This window comes from Hyaena hyaena, unplaced genomic scaffold (assembly GCF_003009895.1).
Source record: "Hyaena hyaena isolate Hyena2069 unplaced genomic scaffold, ASM300989v1 scaffold_254, whole genome shotgun sequence".
NCBI classification, from domain to species: domain Eukaryota; kingdom Metazoa; phylum Chordata; class Mammalia; order Carnivora; family Hyaenidae; genus Hyaena; species Hyaena hyaena.
In genome coordinates, this window is record NW_024080890.1 from 2,034,923 (window position 1) to 2,054,093 (window position 19,171).

Below are 19,171 nucleotides of genomic sequence, written 5' to 3' on the forward strand. Positions count from 1 at the left end.
AAGCCCTTCCAGGATGAATCAGGCTTTGAGAGTCGTGCTGTGACAGGCACCGCTGACAGCCATGCGTTTCCTTTAGGGAGCGTGGTGCATCTCTTTGGACGTAACGGTCATTCAGAAAGTTTGCTCGGTGCTGGAAGCCATCTTCAGAGGCTGTGAAGGACGTTGGCTTTCTTGGTGTGAGGCTGGGTGGCCTGTGGAAAGCATTAATTATCTCCGCCTGCAGTGCCATCCCGAAATAGAGGCTTCTAATGGTATAATGATCATCTGAAGGTTATGGTTGTAAATAGATGTAATAACCCACTCAGCATGGAGAAGCCCAGAGACACTGGCTGGGTCTGGTTTGTTTGAGTGCTTGCTTCTCTCTCTGAGCAGTAGGAAGGTGGTGCCTGCTGAGGATGCTTCCTTCCCTGTCTGGGGTGTGGGAAGAATGAGAGCCAGCCCGTGTCCTGGCCCCCGATGCTCTCAGCTGTGACCAGCCCTGGACCGCGGGCTCCGTCTCTCCTCATTAGACTTCAAGACACTTCTCTGCCGGAGCAAGTATCATGCCCATTGTACAGAGGAGGAAACTGAGGCAGAGATGCTAAATCCCTTGGCCAACATGACTCGGGGCTACTAAGCAGGAGAGGCTAGAATTGAACCCAGGTCAGCCTCCAGGCCGAAGTAGGGCGCACCGCGGTCCGTGTCAATGCTGTCTTGCATGTTTTTGAGGTGTTTCACATCTGCTCCCGCCCCCGCCCGACCGTGAGAGAGACAGCGGAGAAGGGAGGTGAGAAGGAAGGGAAGGAACTCACCTTTGCTTCTGTAGAATGGAACAAACAGAGCTTAGACGGTTCCATGGATTCCCCCCTCCCCCAGAATCTTGTCCCGCGTTGTATGTCGGGACCCCACAGCCGGCACGGGGTGTGTGTCGTATACTGTGGGCGCCTGTGTTGGCTACGTGAGGCTGTTACATGTTGGTAGACTGAGATGTATACTCCGAGAGGGCCCGGGGTCTCCTGTGCTCTTCCCAGGCCTCGGGGGCCCTCGGTTTGCAAGCGTGGTGCAGTTCTGGGTCATCTGTGGTTGTGTCCCCACCTACAAACAGGAAGCCTGGTCGTGTTTTGGTTTTTGGGTTTTGTTTTGTTGTTTTGTTTTGTTGTTTTGCTTTGAGTGACTTGAAACTCCAGGCACCCCATTAGCCTGGTATTTATGCAAAAGTGCTAACAGGTTGTGAAATTGTTTTGAACCGGGGTCCTTCCCAAGGCAGGCGTGGCGATACCTCACCGGGGGCCCCACCCTCTGAGACCCAGTGTGAATGGCACCCTGGAAACCAGAGCGGTCCCTCCGGGGAGCTCCACCTGCTTGGGCGAGCGCGTCCCGAAAGGTCAGGGCAAAGGACCCCAGACAAGGTGTCTGCGTGTGGGGCAGCCGGGGAGCAGTGACAGCCCACCTGGAAAAGACCAATTCCCTCCAGCCTTCATTTTATTTATTTACTTAAAGTTCTATTTATTTATTCCGGACGAGAGACAGAGATAGAGAGAGAGAGAGCCCGTGAGCGAGTAGGGGAGGAGCAGAGAGAGAGAATCCCAAGCATGTTCCTCGCTGTCAGCGCAGAGCCTGATGCAGGACTTGATCTCATGAACCAGAGAGATGAAGGACTTGAGCCGAAATCGAAAGTCGGACGCTTCACCGACTGAGCCTCCCAGGTGCCCGCCTCCCGCCTTCGTTGTAAAGGGGACGTGTTGTGTGTGTGTGTCGTGTAAACACAGGGTTGATGAAAGAGAGTGTCACGTTCGCCGAGTGTGAAGCTGAGGCCCGCAGTGAACCACGTCGGGCAGTAACAGTGTCCCTGGGAGGGAATTCTCCCTGGGAAGCCGTGTTGTTCATTGTGAAGCGCCCCAACGAGCGGAGGCAGGGGAGGGCTGCTGGGGCACGATGTCGAGCCCGTGCGGCCCGGGGCACGCCCGTCAGTGCCAAGGGCGCCGGCCCAGCATTCCATGGGTTGGGCTGCCATCTTGTTCCCGGCCTATTTCATCTCTCCCTGGGCGACAGGATTAACTTTGTCGATGTTCTCATCATATTGCCCTCTAACGGGTTTTATTTTGGTTTGGTTTGTTTTTTTAAAGTGTATTTATTTATTTTGAGATGGGGGAGGGGCAGAGAGGGAGACAGAATCCCAAGCAGGCTCCGTGCTGTCAGCACAGGGCCCAACGTGGGGCTCGATCTCATGAACTGCGGGAAGTCAGACGCTTAACCAACTGAGCCACCCAGGCCCCCCTAATGGATTTTACTTGTTATCTTTTTATTAAAAAACACATTTTTTAAAATGTTTATTTTTTTGCGACACAGAGAGATACAGCGTGAGCAGGGGAGGAACAGAGAGAGAGGGACGCAGAATCTGAAGCAGCTCCAGGCTCTGAGCTGTCAGCACAGAGCCTGACGCAGGACTCGAACCCACAAACCATGAGATCATGACCCGAGCTGAAGTCGGACGCTTAACCGACTGAGCCTCCCAGGCGCCCCTAATGGATTTTACTTTTTAAATTGAGTCTCTATCCCAGAGTAGCATAGCCTGGTGCTGCCGTAAAGAGTATTTACAGAGGTGAGTGTAGAGAGCAGAGTTGGGAGCTCTGAGTGATTGATTAGCGAAGGGGCTTTACGTCCACTTCATTCTGGAGCTCTTTCCTCAGGATGCTGGAATGCGTGATCACAGACAGATCAGTGACCTCAGCCCTTCTGAGGCGTTTTCAGGGCTGTGTTCCTGGTTCTTGTGGGGACAGAAGTAATTACATTATTTCCAGTTCTCTAGAGTGTTCTGGGAGGAGAAGGCGCTGAGGCAGCGGTACAGAAAGCTTAATTGGAAAGGAACGTGGAAAGAGTGCCCTGAGATGTGACGCCATCATAGGCCTCTCTCTGGCAAGCGTCAGCAAAACGCAGGCGTGCCCCGGCCTGGGACTCTTCGGCCCCGAGTCTACCCAAAGGAATACCGTTTCAAGATAAGAACCTATTTGTGGAGGGGTGTGACCATCCGAGCCTGTGGTCTGGAGCTGGAGAGAGCACAAGAGAGTGAATGAAGCGCCCCCACCCTCCATCTGTTCTGTCCGGACAATTTACAGGGATGTGTGCTTGCCCTCCCGTTCCCGTGATGCATCCCTCCCGGCCTTCTCTCTTGGTCTGTGGGAGGGGCCACGCCTACCCCGTTGGGCCCGTCACCCCATGGAGTCCATCCTCCATGATGCTCTCTTCTGTAGAGAGGAACGGGGTTTATTTGGAACACACAGTTTGGTTTTTGTTGGCACGATTTTGAAATGGTTTATGTAATCAAGTTGTCTGCGTGCTTTGGCAGAAAGGTCTCCAGCGTCAAGCAGGTGGGCTGGTGGCTGTCTGGGTTCAGGGGGCCCTTCCTGTGCTCCCAGATCAGGGCTCGTGGGAGCCTGCCCTGGGGCTGCAGGGCAGGTCTGTTCTCGGGGAAGTGCTTGGGCCCACCGCAGATACTAGATCTTGTTTCTACCGAACTTAAAAAAAAATGTTTAATGTTTATTTATTTTTGAGAGAGAGACAGAGCACAAGCAGAGGAGGGGCAGAGAGAGAGAGAGAGAGAGGGAGACACAGAATCCCAAACAGGCTCCAGGCTCTGAGCTGTCAGCACAGAGCCGGATGCGGGGCTCGAACCCACGAACCGTGAGATCGTGACCTGAGCCGAAGTCGGACGCTTAACCGACTGAGCGCCCCAGGGGCCCCTATTTTCTATCTCACTTTAAAAGTCCAGGATCAATATCAGACTACCTGAGTGGGAAGCCTGAGGGCTCAGGATCAAATAGCTGTGTTTAAACAGCTCTGTGTAATTGGGGTGCTCTGAGGAGCTAACCTGAAAACCCCCGAAGGGATCCTCATACACACGGGCGTGTTTGGGGGTGGGGAGACTCTGAGTTAACAGCGGGGTCTCTGCCTGTTTGTCCTTATTGAGGCAGAGGTCAACCCTGGACATTCTGGCCACCGGCGAAGGCTGACTCGCTGGAAGAACGTTGTATCAGGTGGTCCTGCCTTCTGGCGAAGGCCGGCCGCCCGCCGTTCACCGGGCTTGAGAGACTCTAATCTCCATTGCGGATAACACCTTAATGCACTAAAAGAAGATTACTTATTTTGAAAGCCTTTCCATTTTGTTCTTGTCCATTTGACAAATGGGGCATTATTATCCCCAGGGTGGCAGGGGGCGGAGGCTGGCCGGGACAAGGATTTGGCCCTCATCATTGTCCCTCCAGCTGGGCTCACAGCCACAGCGCCAGTAGCGTTTTGTTTGGCCACGCGGAAATGTTGAGGCGGGCTCAGACTGTTGATTTAGTTAGCTTCTCCAGCTGAGTGTTGGAGGGAGACCTCTCTGTGTGACGGGTTTTATTTAGGGGGTCGGGACCCGTAGGTCTGGGAAGACTCTGCAGTTGGTCGGAGTCCATAGTATTGCACTTACTTTCTTGACGTGACTAGAATACTGATTATGACCACGGGAGCCTTGCATTTGAGAAGTTTAAAGCCTTTTTAAATCTAAATCTGCTTGTTGATTTATTTGTTCTTTTTTAATTTTTTTTTTTTTAATTTTTGAGAGAGAATGAGAAACAGAATGTGAGTGAGGGAGAGGCAGAGACGGAGACACAGAATCTGAGACTCCAGGCTCTGAGCTGTCAGCACAGATCCCGACATGGGGCTCGAACCCATGAACCATGAGATCATGTCCTGAGTCGAAGTTGGATGCTTAACTGACTGAGCCCCCCAGGAGCTCCTAAATTTTTTTTTTAATTTTAGACAATCTCTACATCCAATGTGGGGCCTGAACTCACAACACTGAGATCAAGAGTCCCATCCTCCACCAACTGAGCCACCCGGGCGCCCCTGATTTCTTTGTCCTTAATCAAGTGCTCAGGCCATCTATGTATCAAGGAAGAGAGTAGTGGGAAGCTTTCTGAAGAACTGGACACAAAGGAAAACCAACTCGTTCTTGCTCAAGAGCACTAGTGAAGCCTTAGGGTTTTCTGTTGTTGTTGTTGTTTGTGTTTGTTTTTTAAATGTTTATTTATTTTTGAAAAGAGAGGGAGGGAGAGGGGGAGAGAGCCAGGGGAAGGGCAGAGAGAGAGGAGGAGAGAGGATCTGAAGCAGCACAGACCCTGACATGGGGCTGGAACTCACAAACCTCAAGACCATGACCTGAGCTGAAGGTCAACCGACTGAGCCTCCCTGGCATCCCGGAGCCGTGGGGTTTTATTGGTAAAATTCTAGTTAGCTTAGTAGAGAAGTCCCCAAAGACATAACAGAGGCAGGCACCCTGTGGTGTTTTGCCCAAAGCCGTATAGAGGCCCAGGCTGTTGTGACCAAGGACAGCGAATGCTCTCCGTGTCATGTCATTTGTGCACGTAACTCCTCTGGCACGAAACTATGTTCCTCCAGAAAGGATTGTTTACAGAGCATTTATTTTTAAAATGAATAGACGACATTTCTTACACAAACATTTTTTTGTTCCAACCTTTTGTGAACTCGGGAGAGGCAATGACAGGCTGAAGGTACGTAAACTCATCCGCATAGACCTGGCTTCTGAGGGCGACTTGCCCAGAATGGGTGCAGTCGGTCGGTGCAGTGTCTCCTGGTGCCGAGAACAGGCAGGGCTTTCTTTTGTCATCCTGTGCCATCGAGGCCTTCCATGGCGGACGTTGGAAACGGACCCCTGCCGGGGGGCGGGGTAGAATCGCGCTGGGTCTTTGCGGGAGGGGCTCTGGACTCAGGGCCCCTGGGTTGGGAAGGAAGGAAGGAGTTAGCTGCGGATGAGAAAGAGGAAGGGGGCAGAAGTCCCAGCCTGAACCTTGTGAAATAGCCGGCCTGACAAAGCAACTGTTTTGATGATCTTTCCACTTGGTTTATTTTAAATTCTGACAAATCCACCAGAGAATTAAAGAATTTTCTTTTCCTTCCCGAGTGGCAGCCTGCAGTGTTCCCTTGGGAATGCGGGGTACCCTCCTGCCTCACACCCAGCCTCCTGACCGCTCGGCTCTGGCCAGGCTCACGGGCCACCTGCCGGATGCCCCTCTCCCCGCCCCCCTGCCCAGCCCTTCTTCCCACCCGTGCACACCTGGCATCTGCCTCTAGTTGTCCCCAGAGACTTGCTCGGCAACCTTCCGGGCGGGGTGACCCTTCCTTCTAGAAGATTCTCTCCGATAGAGGGATTCTGTGGCAGAAACTTGATATTTCTCTGTTCGGTAACAGCTCTCTCTAAAACGCTTTGTGGGTTTGATCAGGAATACAGTCTGGTTTATTCCCAGTGTAATTACTCGTCTTTGTCTTCTGGGTCCTTCAGCGAACTCATTTTGTGATTCTGCTTTTGTTCAGGCCATATACTTTCCTAAGTGTTTAATGTTTCATATGTTCTTTGAGTTTTCCCCGCATCTTTGAAAACCACAATAGGTTAAGAATTATTTAGGTGGAAACAGCTTCTTGTGTCCTGGGCATATTTTGAAATTTTGTGCATATAACATCTATCACTTGTGTTTTTTCTAAGGCTCATTTTTAGTGAGCAGAGACGGCTAATGGCTTTTACTCCATACGTATGTGAAAACGTCTGGGGAATTTTAAGTCAGCTGGTGGGGAGAAATAGAACACAGTCTCAAGGGAAAACTTTTTGTGTGGAAAGAATATAACAGCTACGTTTTAGCTCTGGAGAAATGCATCAGGAAGAAAAGATTTGCGGTATTGTTTACAGTTTTCAAACTGCTAAGTAATAGAAAATACGTGAATGTGGGTATTTATCCAGGTTTGGAACTCTAAATTCTCGCCCTTGCTAACTCTTAAGGTCTGATCATTGCATTCAATGAAGCAAAGAGGTAAACGAAGGAATTCTCCTGTCATACCTTGTGCGTCCACCAGGTGGTGTCCTGTCACGTGGTGGGCGAGGCTGTTCAGTTCCTGGTCAGTGTGGGGCCCGCCTCCCCGGAAGACACGGGGCGCCAGCTCTACGGTGTGCGGCTCTCCCCGTTTCACTTACAGGTGAGTGTGGGTAGATGGAGTGAGTCACGGGAAGACAGTGCTCGTGAACCTGTGGGGCGGGCATGGTGTGATCACGGGGCTCTGATTTCCTAAGATTTTACTAATCATTTATTTCATAGTTTAAAAGCCTTCTGTATTATATTATATCTGCAGGAAATCAAGTGTGCGTGTTATGTATATGCACACACACATATACACACGTGCATATGTGCACACATACATGTACACACAGAGACATGCACACGCAGATGCATGCGCATGCACACACACACACACACACACACACACACACACAAAATGAACTTGGAGGTTGCCATTCACCGAAATTGGGAGACTTGGCGTTTTTCAAGGCATTTCTACAGACCCGGGGTGTGGATGGCAGGTAGGATGAGGCGAGTGGCATCTGAGACAGAGGACAGCTGTTCCGCTTCAGGACCCAGGGCTGGCCGCCAGCCGTCCTCTGCAGCTCAGCAGCTGGGCATTCCTGGTTGTAGTTTTTGGAAAAAGTCAACTTTATTTATTTATTTTTAATATTTATGTATTTTTGAGAGACAGACAGAGCATGAGCGGGGGAGGGGCAGAGAGAGAGGGAGACACAGAATCTGAAGCAGCTCCAGGCTCTGAGCTGTCAGCACAGAGCCCGACGCGGGGCTTGAACCCACGAACTGTGAGATCATGACCTGAGCCGAAGTCAGACACTTAACTGACTGAGCCCCCCAGGCGCCCCTGTGTACGCTTTTCTTACACAGACATGGTTTGCATTCCCAGGGTGAACAAGATTTTCTGGCTACCTCGATGGCCTTTTTCTGAGATCCGGCGGCCCCTCCCCAGCACCCCCCCCCAACACCTCCTTTCTGAGAGTTGAGGAGGGTAAGCGCTACAACATGCACTTGTCAGTGGTTAATGCCTCCTGGCTCCCCACCCCCCAACCCCAGAATTTGGGACAGTGTCATTGGAAAATCCCTCCGGAGTCTGGGACCCATCCGCCCGACCTTCACCTCCTGTTTCCGAACACAGCGAGGAAGCTCCGTCGGGGAAATGGGGTTTCTGAGACGTTCTGCGCCGCCCCGAGCAGCTCAGACACGAGTGAAGCCGCTGTGTCTTTGGTCTCTTGGCGCATTAGACCCGCCCTGTGGACCCCCTCGCGCACAGGGAGCAGCTGGGGGTGGACGGGTCATTAATGCTCAAGGCGGGGACACTGTGGTCCTCTGTTGTTCCCCAGGTACCCGGCCCCACGGGCTGCTGGGGCTGGAGGCCGACTCGGGGGCTGCAGCGAAGCTCGCTTCTCCCAGGGGACCCGGGGTCCCAGGGCCCGGGGGGGCTTCGCTCACCTTGCCCTGATGCTAGCGTGAGCAGGGGCTCCTGAGTAGTCGCTGCTACCGCAGCGGCTCCTTCCTCCTTGGCTGGGGGGGGGGGGGGGGGGGGGGGGGGCAGAGAGGCGAGGCCTGGGCCTTGTGCTCTGGGAGGAGCCGCGGGCCGGCCCACGAAGCCGGTGTGCTTGGCCGTGGCTGCCAGAACGAAGGCCTGCGAGCTTAGCGTAACACAGCATCAGGGTGTCACGCCCCCGTTCTGGAACCCCGACGTCCCACACCCGTGAAACCGGGGGCCGCCTTCTGGTCTGGAAGCTCTGGGTGGGGGGCTCCTTGCTCACTGGACTGTCGGCACGATTTGGGGCCTTACGGCTGCAGGGCCGAGAGCCTGTTTTGGTGTTGGCGTCAGCCGAGGGCCGTCGGCCGCGTCCAGAGGCCCCTCGTTCCTGAGCTGCGTCTTCCCTGCGCCGTGAAGGGCCCTCTTGCTGCCTTCCTGTCCCCCCTGTAAGGGCTCACCTGGGGTAGCCCTTACTCAAGTCACTCCCGCGAAGCCCCTCGGCCACATCAGGGCACATATTCACAGGTGACGAGAATTTGCGTGAGGACGTCTTTGTGGGGGGAGGGGAGAGCATTATTCTGCCCCCACAGATGGGGCGGGTTCGATGTGTTATTGCAAGAGCTCAGAGCCCAGTTAGCGGGTGTGTGTGGACCCAGGCAAGAGAGGATGCGAATGCCCGTGGGCCGTGCGCACAGCCCGCGGGGAGTGCGCGAGTGTGGGGTTGGGCTGAGGGTCCCAGTTTCCTTCGTGCCTTGGTGACACTCCCTGCGAAGCACAGAGAATCATTCATGGGAGAGACTACAGAGTCTAGTGACACCTGGCCTTCAGCCGCCAGCGCTGAGGACCCTGAGTGGTGGGTTGAGGCCGAGGAAGGCGCTGGTGGGGCTGGGCCCAGGGCGAAGGGAGGTCTGGGGCGGGGGGGTTAGAGCTTTCCTTACCTTTCTGAGAGGCGCCGGGAGGCCAGGCAGGTGTGTAAGAACATGACTGAATAGGCACGGATGCGCGCTGAGGTTTTGGTGGCAAGGGCAGCTCTCCAGTAACTTTGTTTCTTCGTAGCTGGAGCTCCACATGAAAGAGAAGAGAGACGACATCCGGATCGAGTGGTCCTTAGTCAGCACTCCAGAAACGGCCGTCACCGTCCAGCCCAAAGCGCCGGTGGAGGTCAGTGGGCAAGTTTTTGTGAGCTCCCTGTGGGTGTGTGTGAGCACGCACGAGCGTCGTGAGTGCCGATCTGGGGAGCGGAGGCTCAGACCAGCGCCCCCCTGGGCAGACTTCTCCCCTCGTCCCTGAGAAGGGGCGGCCACGACAAGGCGGGAGGGATGGCTTTGGCGGATCTGGCGCCGGGCTCTACCCATCTGCCCCTGCGGTCACGCGGCAGCTGTGAGAAATCGTGGGTCTGCCCCCCATGCAGATGTACTTGGGCTGGGAATTTTTTAAAAAAATATTTCTTTATTTTGAGAGAGAGAGAGAGAGCACATGAGCAGGGGAGGAGCAGAGAGAGAGAGGGAGAGTGAATCCCAAGCAGGCTCCACGCTGTCAGCACAGAGCCCAACATGGGGCTCGATCCCACGAACCAGGAGATCATGACCTGAGCTGAGATCCAGGGTCGGACACTTAACCAACTGACCCCCCAGGCACCCCGGGCCAGGAATTGTTGAAAGCACTCCTGTGCAGAGGAGGCTGGGAACCCCTGCAGTGCTGGCCCCGCGGGGCCCCCGCACACCCCTGCCCTGCCTCACCGCCAGGCCCTCCCCCTCCCCGAGGCCCTCGCCTTCCAGGCAGCTTGTGGCTGCCTCCCAGGGGCCCACGTCTCTCCCCACGGCCTCTGCGAAGGGGCCTCTAAACTCGGAATCTCCCCGCTTCCCACTGTCGCAGGTGTTTTGAAGACATGAATTTGGAAGTGGGGAGTGGACGTGCTGGGTCATTCTGGGGTCACCTTCAGTTGCTGGAAAGATCTTGCAACATCACTTATGCCAAAGGCTCAGGTTCTTAGCTTATTTCTTCCCAGGGGCTTTCATGGTACTGGTTTGCAGCCCTGCCACAGTTCAGTCTCTTGTGCAGCTACTGAGATGTGACCACAGCTAAGTGTGTGAGTTTAATCGTTTGTATGTATTTTTAAAAAAAAATTTTAATGTTTATTTTGGAGAGAGAGAGAGTGCAAGAGAGTGCATGAGCAGGGGAGGGGCAGAGAGAGAGGGAGACAGAATCTGCCGCAGCTCCAGGCTCCGAGCTGTCAGTACAGAGCCTGATGTGGGGCTCGAACTCACGGACGGTGAGATCATGACTCACGCCAAAGTAGGACGTTTAACGGACTGAGCCCCCCAGGCGCCCCGCTCGTACATATTTTTACCTTTTGTGTCTCGTAGAATGTATGCAGTTTTTGTTTTTTAAATATTTTTTAATCTTTATTTATTTCTGAGAGAGAAGAACAGAGTGTGAGTAGGGGAGGGGCAGAGAGAGAGGGAGACGCAGGATCTGAAGCAGCTCCAGGCTCCGAGCTGTCAGCACAGAGCCTGACGCGGGGCTTGAACCCACGACCCCTGAGATCTTGACCGGAGCTGAAGTCGGACATTTATCCAACTGAGCCTCCCAGGCGCCCTGCCCCCCTTTTTAGATTTTATTTATTTATTTATTAAGGCTAATAAGCTTGAATTTGTGACTCTTGTAAGCGGTGCACATCAGAACGGTCTCTTCTGGCTGTTGTGTTACACACCAGGTGTGCGCACCGTTTCTCTGGGGGCCCCGGTTCCTTTCCTGTCACTCCTTCCTCCCCACGTGCACATATGCTTTCCCGCGCGGCATGGCTGTCAGGCCCGCCACGCGGACCCCGCCCCGGCCCGAGTTCGAGACTGCTGTGCCCGGCTTTGCGTGGGGACCCCCCCCCCCCCCCCGCCGCAGGGCGCTGACCTCGGTGTTCATCGCTCCTTGGGTTCATTCTTTCTCTGCCTGGTTCTGTGACCCGCCTGACGCAAGCTGAGTGCCTTTGCTCCCGCGAGTACTCGGTTTTAGGCTTTGGCCCCCACCTTTGTAAACTGACATACATGTTTGGAACATGTGAAATGTTAACATGGTTTGATGGTCAGAAATGACACGAAATGCTGTACTCAGACGTCCCGCCCCTGCACCCCGTACTTCGCTCATTAGTTTGTGTTTGTCCTGGGTTTCCTTTTGCAAAGACGATCTTACTCCCTGTTCTCACGCACACAGTGGCGTCTGTATACGTGCTTTACACCTTGCCCTCCAGCGTCCCGTCCCATGGGCGTCTCGACCACCACATGCTGCTCGTGCAAAGGAGACGTGAGACTTCCCGGGTGTAGAATTCCGCCAGCCCCCAGGAGCTGGTCCGGTGGGCACAGGACGGGGGCCTCTGAGCCCCCGGGGGATGTGATGGCAGGTGGGGAGGTGGATGGCCAGAGCCAGCTGCTCATCGGGGGACAAACTTGGCGTCTGAGCGCCCCAAAACACTCCTGTGAAGCGAAAAGAAATTGGGGGCGGGGTTAAAAAAAGACTCAGGTGCATAAACAGAATGAGGTCTGTTCATACAATGGAGTATTTTTTCAGCCATAATAAAAGAATGAGGTTCTGTCAGCTGCTACCGCATGGGGGAACCTTGGAAAGATCCAGTGGAGTGAGACACGCTGACATTGAAACTCGGGTTTATGATCCCATTTTTTTTGAGCTGTCCGCAACGCGCCAGTCATAGAGGCGGAAGGCAGAGCAGTGGCCGGCGGGGGCTGTGGGTGGGGAGGGGTGGGGAGTGAGAGGTAAGGGAAGGGGGTGACAGCCAGGATGGTTACACAACCCTGAATGTCCCAGATGCCACGGAAATGTCTGCTTTAAGATGGTGACTTTTATGTGATGGAATTTCACCTGACTCGAAAACAATCGGTATGTTGAGGTTCTATTGAAGGAAAGATGACAGTGTGGTGGTTATACGTGCAGACCGCAGAGCCTTAACGCCTGAGCTTGGCCCTCGGCTCCGCCACTCATGCACCGGGTGACCCTACACGTGCTCATTCACTTCTCTGTGCGTCAGTTTCCTCATCGCTCAAGTGGGAATAATGATATTCAAGGCCGTTGCCAAGATTAAATTAGTACGTACAGGTGCGTAGAACTGAGCCTGCCCTCTCCTAGGAGTGAGCTAGGTATCGGCTGGTTTGATGATTATTAGTTTCTAGCAGACGGTAGATGTTCAGTTGGGACTCAGTTTACAGCAGCCGGAGCTGGCCAGCCAGCCACCCGCCGACCGACCTCTGCGACCCCTCCGACCCTGTGAGTCAGGAGGTTTTGTGCAGGTCTGTGGTCCTGGGGGCAGGGGTCTTTCCTGCACGTGTGCTGCCCCCCGAGCCGCGTGGGGATGGCTGGAGCCCTGCGGTGAGGGCGTTTTCCCCAGAGGTGACAGGGACACCAAGGGCCGCTGTGGCATTCCTCTGCTGACTGCGCCACAATTCACGTATCTGTTTAGAGACTGATGGATACTTAGGTGGTTTCCAGTTTGGGCTTTATGAATGGCGGTTCTGTGAACATTCTGGGACATAGGAACACATTTCTGTTGGGTATTCATTATTATAGTTTTATGGAGTTGATACCTGATAACGTCAGTCATCCCGTTTTCTTCGTTGACAAGCTTGTCTTTCTCCTCGGGCTTTTCATCTACTGGAATACTTTTTAACTTAACTTAAAAAAAACCAGTCACACAAGACAGAAAAAACTCATCTGTCGCAAAGGCTTTACGCAGAAATAGCAACACATTTCTATGTTGCACGTGTCTTTATTTTTACCGTCTTTAAGGAGCATGTTGCTGTGACATCACAGGGCCCTGTGTCCCACATGAGGCCCAGGGAGTCTCTCTCTCACGGGTCTTGATGTGACCTCCCGGGAGCCCAGGCCGCACCCTGCGGGCTCTGTCTCGGGGTGCGCTGGGGAGGCTGTCACCTGCCGTCCGGCCCCACAGCAACGGTCGTGAGGTGATTCGGCGGCTTCGCCCCCTTCCAGCAGGACCGGGCGGCTGCGGCCACGGCAGTGTCTGAGACCCTCAAGGACATCCTGAAGCACCTGGTCGGCTCTGCCTCCCCGTCGGTGGTTCTGAGCACCAGGCCTGTGGGCGTGAGGGAAGCTCAGGTAAGCCCGTCCACGGAGGGGGCGCTGCCCGACCCGTTAGAGACCGGGGTGCCCCTCCTGGAGACTCTGCGTGCGCCTCTCATGTTCCCGCACGCCCCGCGGTGGGGCCGGAGTGCATGCTGCCTGCTGGTCCGTCTGGACCAGCTTCAAGTTCAGGGCCCGAAGCCCCGTGGGATGGAAGGAACAGGTGTCTGGGCTGCTCCGCGTGGTCCAGCCCTACTTAGCCTTGACCCTCTGCTCTTCTGGAGCCAAAACTTGGCTGTCCCCTCAGAGCGCGTGGCCTTGGGTCTCCTCCTCTCAGGACTGTGGGACCTCAGAAACCCCATTAGCAATGAGAACATGCCCTCAAAGCAAGGGGGCTTATATAATACCCTCCGTAATTGCATGAGCCGCTTATATATTTATATATAATGTGCGTCTGTTCACATGCACAAAAACTTGTAAGGAACAGGCAAGTCCCAGGACCTGCGGGGTGAGTCAGGAGGCTGGACGCCAGGAGTGCCCAGGTGCACTTCCTGTCTGAGGGCCAGCTGTCTTGACATCCATGAAGAGCTGATGTTCCCATTAAAGTCTAAAGGCAGGGAAAAAACAGATATCCAGGCTGGAAAGCAGTCAGGCTCGAGGAATCTCCTCTTTTTCAGGGAAGGCTGGCTTTTGTTCTGTTCAGGCCTTCACCTGATTAGATGAGGCCCACCCATGTTAGGGAGGGCAATCTTCTTTACTTGGTCTTTTAATTTAAATGTTAACCTCATGCAAAAACACGCTCATAGCAACACCCAGAACAATGAGCAAATAGCGGCATGCCCCATTGCCCTGTCAAGTTGACACTTAAAATTGACCATCATGCCCATACAATTGAAATACTGCATCTCCATCCCAGGCATGTGATTGCTCAGGCCTCAGTGCTCGTGGACTTGAATCTTAAGGACTTTTGCGATGACTGCTTCTTGCCGCTCACGGTTAGCAGCATCCTGGTTTACAATAGTGTTTTTTTAAAGTTTATTTATTTTGAGAGAGAGAGAGAGAGAGAGAGAGCACAAGCAGGGGAGGGGCAGAGAAAGAGAGAGAATCCCAAACAGGCTCCGAGCTGTCAGCACAGATCCCGACATGGGGCTCGAACCCATAAACCATGAGATCACGACCTGAGCCAAAATCAAGAGTCGGACGCTTAACTGACTGAGCCCCCCCGGGTGCCCCCACCACAGTGTTTTCTAATGGTGACTCTGAGATGTTGGTAAGCTTCCCCCCAAAACACCCGAGGTCGAATCAGCCCCCAGGGTCCCTTTGCACAGAGCCCTGCAATGTCTCAGAGTGGCCTCTCCAGGATTCCCTGACCTTTGCACCTAAGGGGCCCCGTTTAAAGAGCACTCGCGGCCATGAGGGAAGGGAGGAGGCAAATTTGGGAAAGGGTTTGAGGTGGGGTCCTCCAGGCTTGAGGAGCCTTTTCTCCGCTGGAAAAGCCTTGAGGACGGTGGCTGGTCCCTGCTGCTCCTGCCTCTGGCACCTGCCTCGGGCCCCGCCCAGACCATACCTGGATGTTCCCTGAGAGGGTGCGCACAAGCAGGGGAGGGGCAGAGAGAAGGAGAGACAGACTCCCACAAAGGCTCCACGCTGTCACCCCGGAGCCCGATGCGGGGCTTGAACTCGCGAGCCGTGATATCATGACCTGAGCTGACATCAAGAGCTGGTCGCTCGACCGACTGAGCCGCGCAGGCGCCCCTCACGGGTTTTATTTGGGCATCTAAGGCTCCTGTGCGAGGGGAGAGGTTATGGTTGATGGGGACCCTCCCCTCCCACGAGAAGGGAAAAGCCATTACAGAGCAGACCCCAGGGCCGGGCGTCCCGTGCAGATTGTCCTGAAGACCCCTCCTGTGATGGGCGTCGGGGCGTCGGGTGGCCGCCCCCCCCCCCCCGGTCACTGCCCTTTGTTCTTCTGTCCGCAGAGCCTGCAGCAGCTCGCGTCCAGCGCTCAGGAGCCCTGCCCGCCCAAGCCTCCGAGGGCCCATGAACTCAAACTATTGGTGAAGAACATCCGAGCCTCGCTGCTGCACGATGCTGGCGCTTCAGGCACGTGGCCCGGGGGGCCCTGCTGGGCCCAGAAGTGATTGTCCTATGGGGGCACGTGTGGTTTCGTCATGGCCACCCTCCAGTGCGATCCCTGCCTCTAAGCAGAAAGACCCCCTGAGAACCATAATAGGCAGTTAAAAAAACAGTCCCGATTTTCACACGTGAAGGCTGAGAGAAGACAGGAATGCGGCCCGATCTTGTTCTTTTCTTTAGTCCAAAAGGCACACCCTTTTTTTTCCGGAACTATTAAACTTATAAATCGATGTTAAGCATCCCTGACTGATAACACGATACACACCTTCTCCTCTTCTAGAAGCTGAGGTGCCTCGGGGGCAGTTTATGATGCATCAGAAGGGCTTTGGCCCATTAGGACACTTTGGTGCTGGGAGAGGCTGTTATCAGAGTGAAGACCAGTATTGCACAACAAGTCATTCTTTTTTTAAATTAATTTATTTATTGAGAGAGAGAGAGAGAGAGCAAGCAGGGAAGGGGCAGAGAGAGGGGAAGAGAGAGAGCATCCCAAGCAGGCTCCTCACTGTAAGCACAGAGCCAGACGCAGAGCTTGAACTCACGAACCGTGAGATCATGACCTGAGCCCAGATCGAGAGTCAAGATACTTAACTGACTGAGCCCCCCGGGCGCCCCGAACAGAGTATTCTCTTTAGGTGGTCCCGAGCGTTTGCTGAGCCCCCCCGTGCACAGCAGCGTGGGACAGGACACAACTTTCCACTGCGATCCGATTTTGCTGAGAACAGGAGTGAATTCTGTATTGTCTGAGAACATGAAGGGTTGTTTACCTCATCTGCAAGGACTTCCTTCCGGTCCCTGAAGCACAGACTGTCCACAGTGAACACTGGAGCCTGTGCAAAGCTGGTCCTAGCTGACTGTTCGGGTACAGGCACTGCATGCTGCCGTCAGAGGCTGCGGGCTGTAGGCGCCGAGGGGAATGTCTCTCTGGACCCAGTCGGCCAGGGCCGGGGTCCCTTCCCTCACCTCTGCTGGCAGGTGCACATCTGAGTCCGTGTCTCCCCTCAACAGTGATTGTGAAGATTAGTAAGATAACGTGCTCGAACACCTAACACTGTGTGGTATGTGGTAGAGCATCTGTCATTCCGGTGGTGACTGACTATGCGGTGTGCGCACACCTTCATGACGGACTACACGGTTTGTTCACACCGTCACGACAGACAATAGGGTGTGTTCACACCTTCATGACAGACTACGTGGTGTGTTCACACCTTCATGACGGACTACGCGGTGTGCTCACGCCTTCATGATGGACTACGTGTGTGTTCACGCCATCACAACAGACTACGTGGTGTTTTTACACCGTCAGAACAGACTATGCGGTGTGTTCACACCGTCACGATGCACTATATGGTGTGTTCACACCTTCACGACGGACTACGTGGTGTGTTCACGCCATCACAACAGACTACACGGTGTGTTTACACTGTCACAACAGACTACGCGGTGTGTTCACGCCATCAAACAGACTACGCAGTGTGTTCACACCGTCACAACAGACTACGCGGTGTGTTCACACCGTCACAATGCACTATATGGTGTGTTCACACCTTCACGACGGACTACGCGGTGTGTTCACACCTTCATGTTCGGGACAGCTCTTCGCTAGGGAAATGTTCCATTACGTGGATCACTGATCCCTAAATGGATCAATGACTGAGCCGAGTCACGTGTGAAAACACATCCCTTGTCAGTGGGGATATGGGTTCCCCGGGGTACCCCCACCCTTGGGAGTCATCCCAGATGACTTTTCCTTTTGCAGTCAGTCTCGTCCAAAAGGGGGGGCACATCTTCTGTAGTAACGTCGCCCTTGGGGGGTGTCCCCCACCCCACCCAGGGCAGGGGCAGGGCACTTGGGGGTCCATCCAGACCAACAGATCCCAAGTTGGGGATAGAGAAACTTAAACCTCCAACGCGGTGCTTTGAGAGTTGCTCATGGCAAAGGGAATAAAGAATATTCCCTCAGAAGGGGGTGAGCCAAGACCTCAGGCATTTAATTCAGCCTGTTTTATGCAAAACGTGTATGCAATGTAATGTGGTTAAAAAATAAAAATATCCCTTTGTTCGATCACAGGCAACATTAACCCACAGTGCATAGTGCGGCTGAATGATCCCATCCAGAAGTTCAGCGCCCTCACGAAAAATGCCACGGACCTCACCTGGGAAGAAGAATTCACCTTGTGCGTACAGCCTGGTTACCTTGGGCTTGGGTTTGTATAGCTGCACCTGTTGCAGACTGCCAAATCCTGAAAGCCGTTTGTACCACCGTTCACACCAAACAAATAAAGAACTAAAGTTTTCTAAATGCATGGTACACATCTGAGGTAGTTTTAGGTAGGACGTGGATTTTTTCCGGAAGGCAGCCCTGGGTGTGGGTCTCCTCGCCCATGTTCATCTGTGACCGGAGAGCACTGTTGCTGGGCTCGCTTTAGAAAGGTTCGCCGCCTGGAGCAGAATAGAGGAAACTTCCGGTCGATACCAGAGCCTGGCAGGGAGCAGGCCAAGGGAAAAGCAATGTATAGAAGGTGTAGGAAACCCGAGCAATGTATCATCGAGCTGCGCCCACAGCACGTTAATATCCATACAGCAGGACTCGGGGGGAGGGGGCTCATTCCGGGAATGTGTGGGCGCTTCTGGGAGGAGACCTGCTAACAGAATTCATTGTGTTGCTAGATCAAAGCAGAAAGCAAATGTATCTCGGTACACGTCCGAAAGACAGTCCCTGATGTTTCCTACCCATTCCTAATTTTAAACACTTAACCAGATTTACGGCCATTTCTTTAATAAGATAAAAGAAATGGCTGTAAATGACAAGTACCAGAAGTACTTCCCACGAGGGTCAAGAGAAAGATGCCCACTGTTTTGTTCTCGAAGGACGGGTAGTACAGGGAGATGAGAAACGGAAATAATGTTCAAGTGTCGGAAAGGAAGAGACGAAACGAATCGTTACCTGGAGGTGATACTATCTGCATGTCTAGATTACTTGAGAAAATCAGTTAAAACTATTAGAAATAACAGTAGGTGCAGATAGAAATAATATTAGGAAACCAGTATAAATAATATTTCGGTAAAGTGACTAACTCTATAGAAATCCATTGCGTTCTGATGCTTACACAGTGAACAATTAGAAAAAAATACCGGCCACTGACATCCCATTATACTATAAAGAGCTTTTACAAATCATTAATGAGAACCTGAGCACTCCTTTAGAAAACTGGGAAAAGATGAACTAGAAATATGAAAGCAAGAACTATCAGTAGCTAGAAACTTTTGAAAAGATGTTCAGTCTCAGAAATAGTTAAATACAAGTGTGTAAACAAAAGAGGTACGTTTTTTCACCTTACAGGGTGGTAGAGAGGAGGGGAGTGAGAACAGCCAGTGGCAGTGTGGATTGGGGTGAACATTCTGGAAGTCCTCAAGGTGTATTATAAAAAAGAGAGAGAGAAAATCTTTTAAATGCACATACCTTTTGGCCAGTACACTGTAAGGAAATCATCACACAGTGTTTATAAAGATATATGTACAAGGATGTTTATCTTCGCTTATAATTATAAAATGTTGGAAACAACCAACAATTATTAAGGGC

General features: G+C 53.2%; 1 protein-coding gene across 5 annotated transcripts in view; it reads left to right on the top strand.

Annotated features, from left to right (window-relative positions):
• C2CD2 (C2 calcium dependent domain containing 2) overlaps positions 1-19,171 on the top strand; it is a 55,634-nt gene that overhangs the window by 15,034 nt on the left and 21,429 nt on the right. For 3 of the 5 annotated variants that reach the window (XM_039245436.1, XM_039245439.1, XM_039245441.1), the window contains exons 3-7: positions 6,883-7,002; positions 9,427-9,531; positions 13,366-13,491; positions 15,435-15,558; positions 17,660-17,765. In XM_039245436.1, the coding sequence (XP_039101367.1) occupies positions 6,883-7,002; positions 9,427-9,531; positions 13,366-13,491; positions 15,435-15,558; positions 17,660-17,765 (581 nt within the window). The remainder of the gene's footprint in view (positions 1-6,882; positions 7,003-9,426; positions 9,532-13,365; positions 13,492-15,434; positions 15,559-17,659; positions 17,766-19,171) is intronic. The other 2 variants (XM_039245438.1, XM_039245440.1) reach the window with 1 other exon arrangement.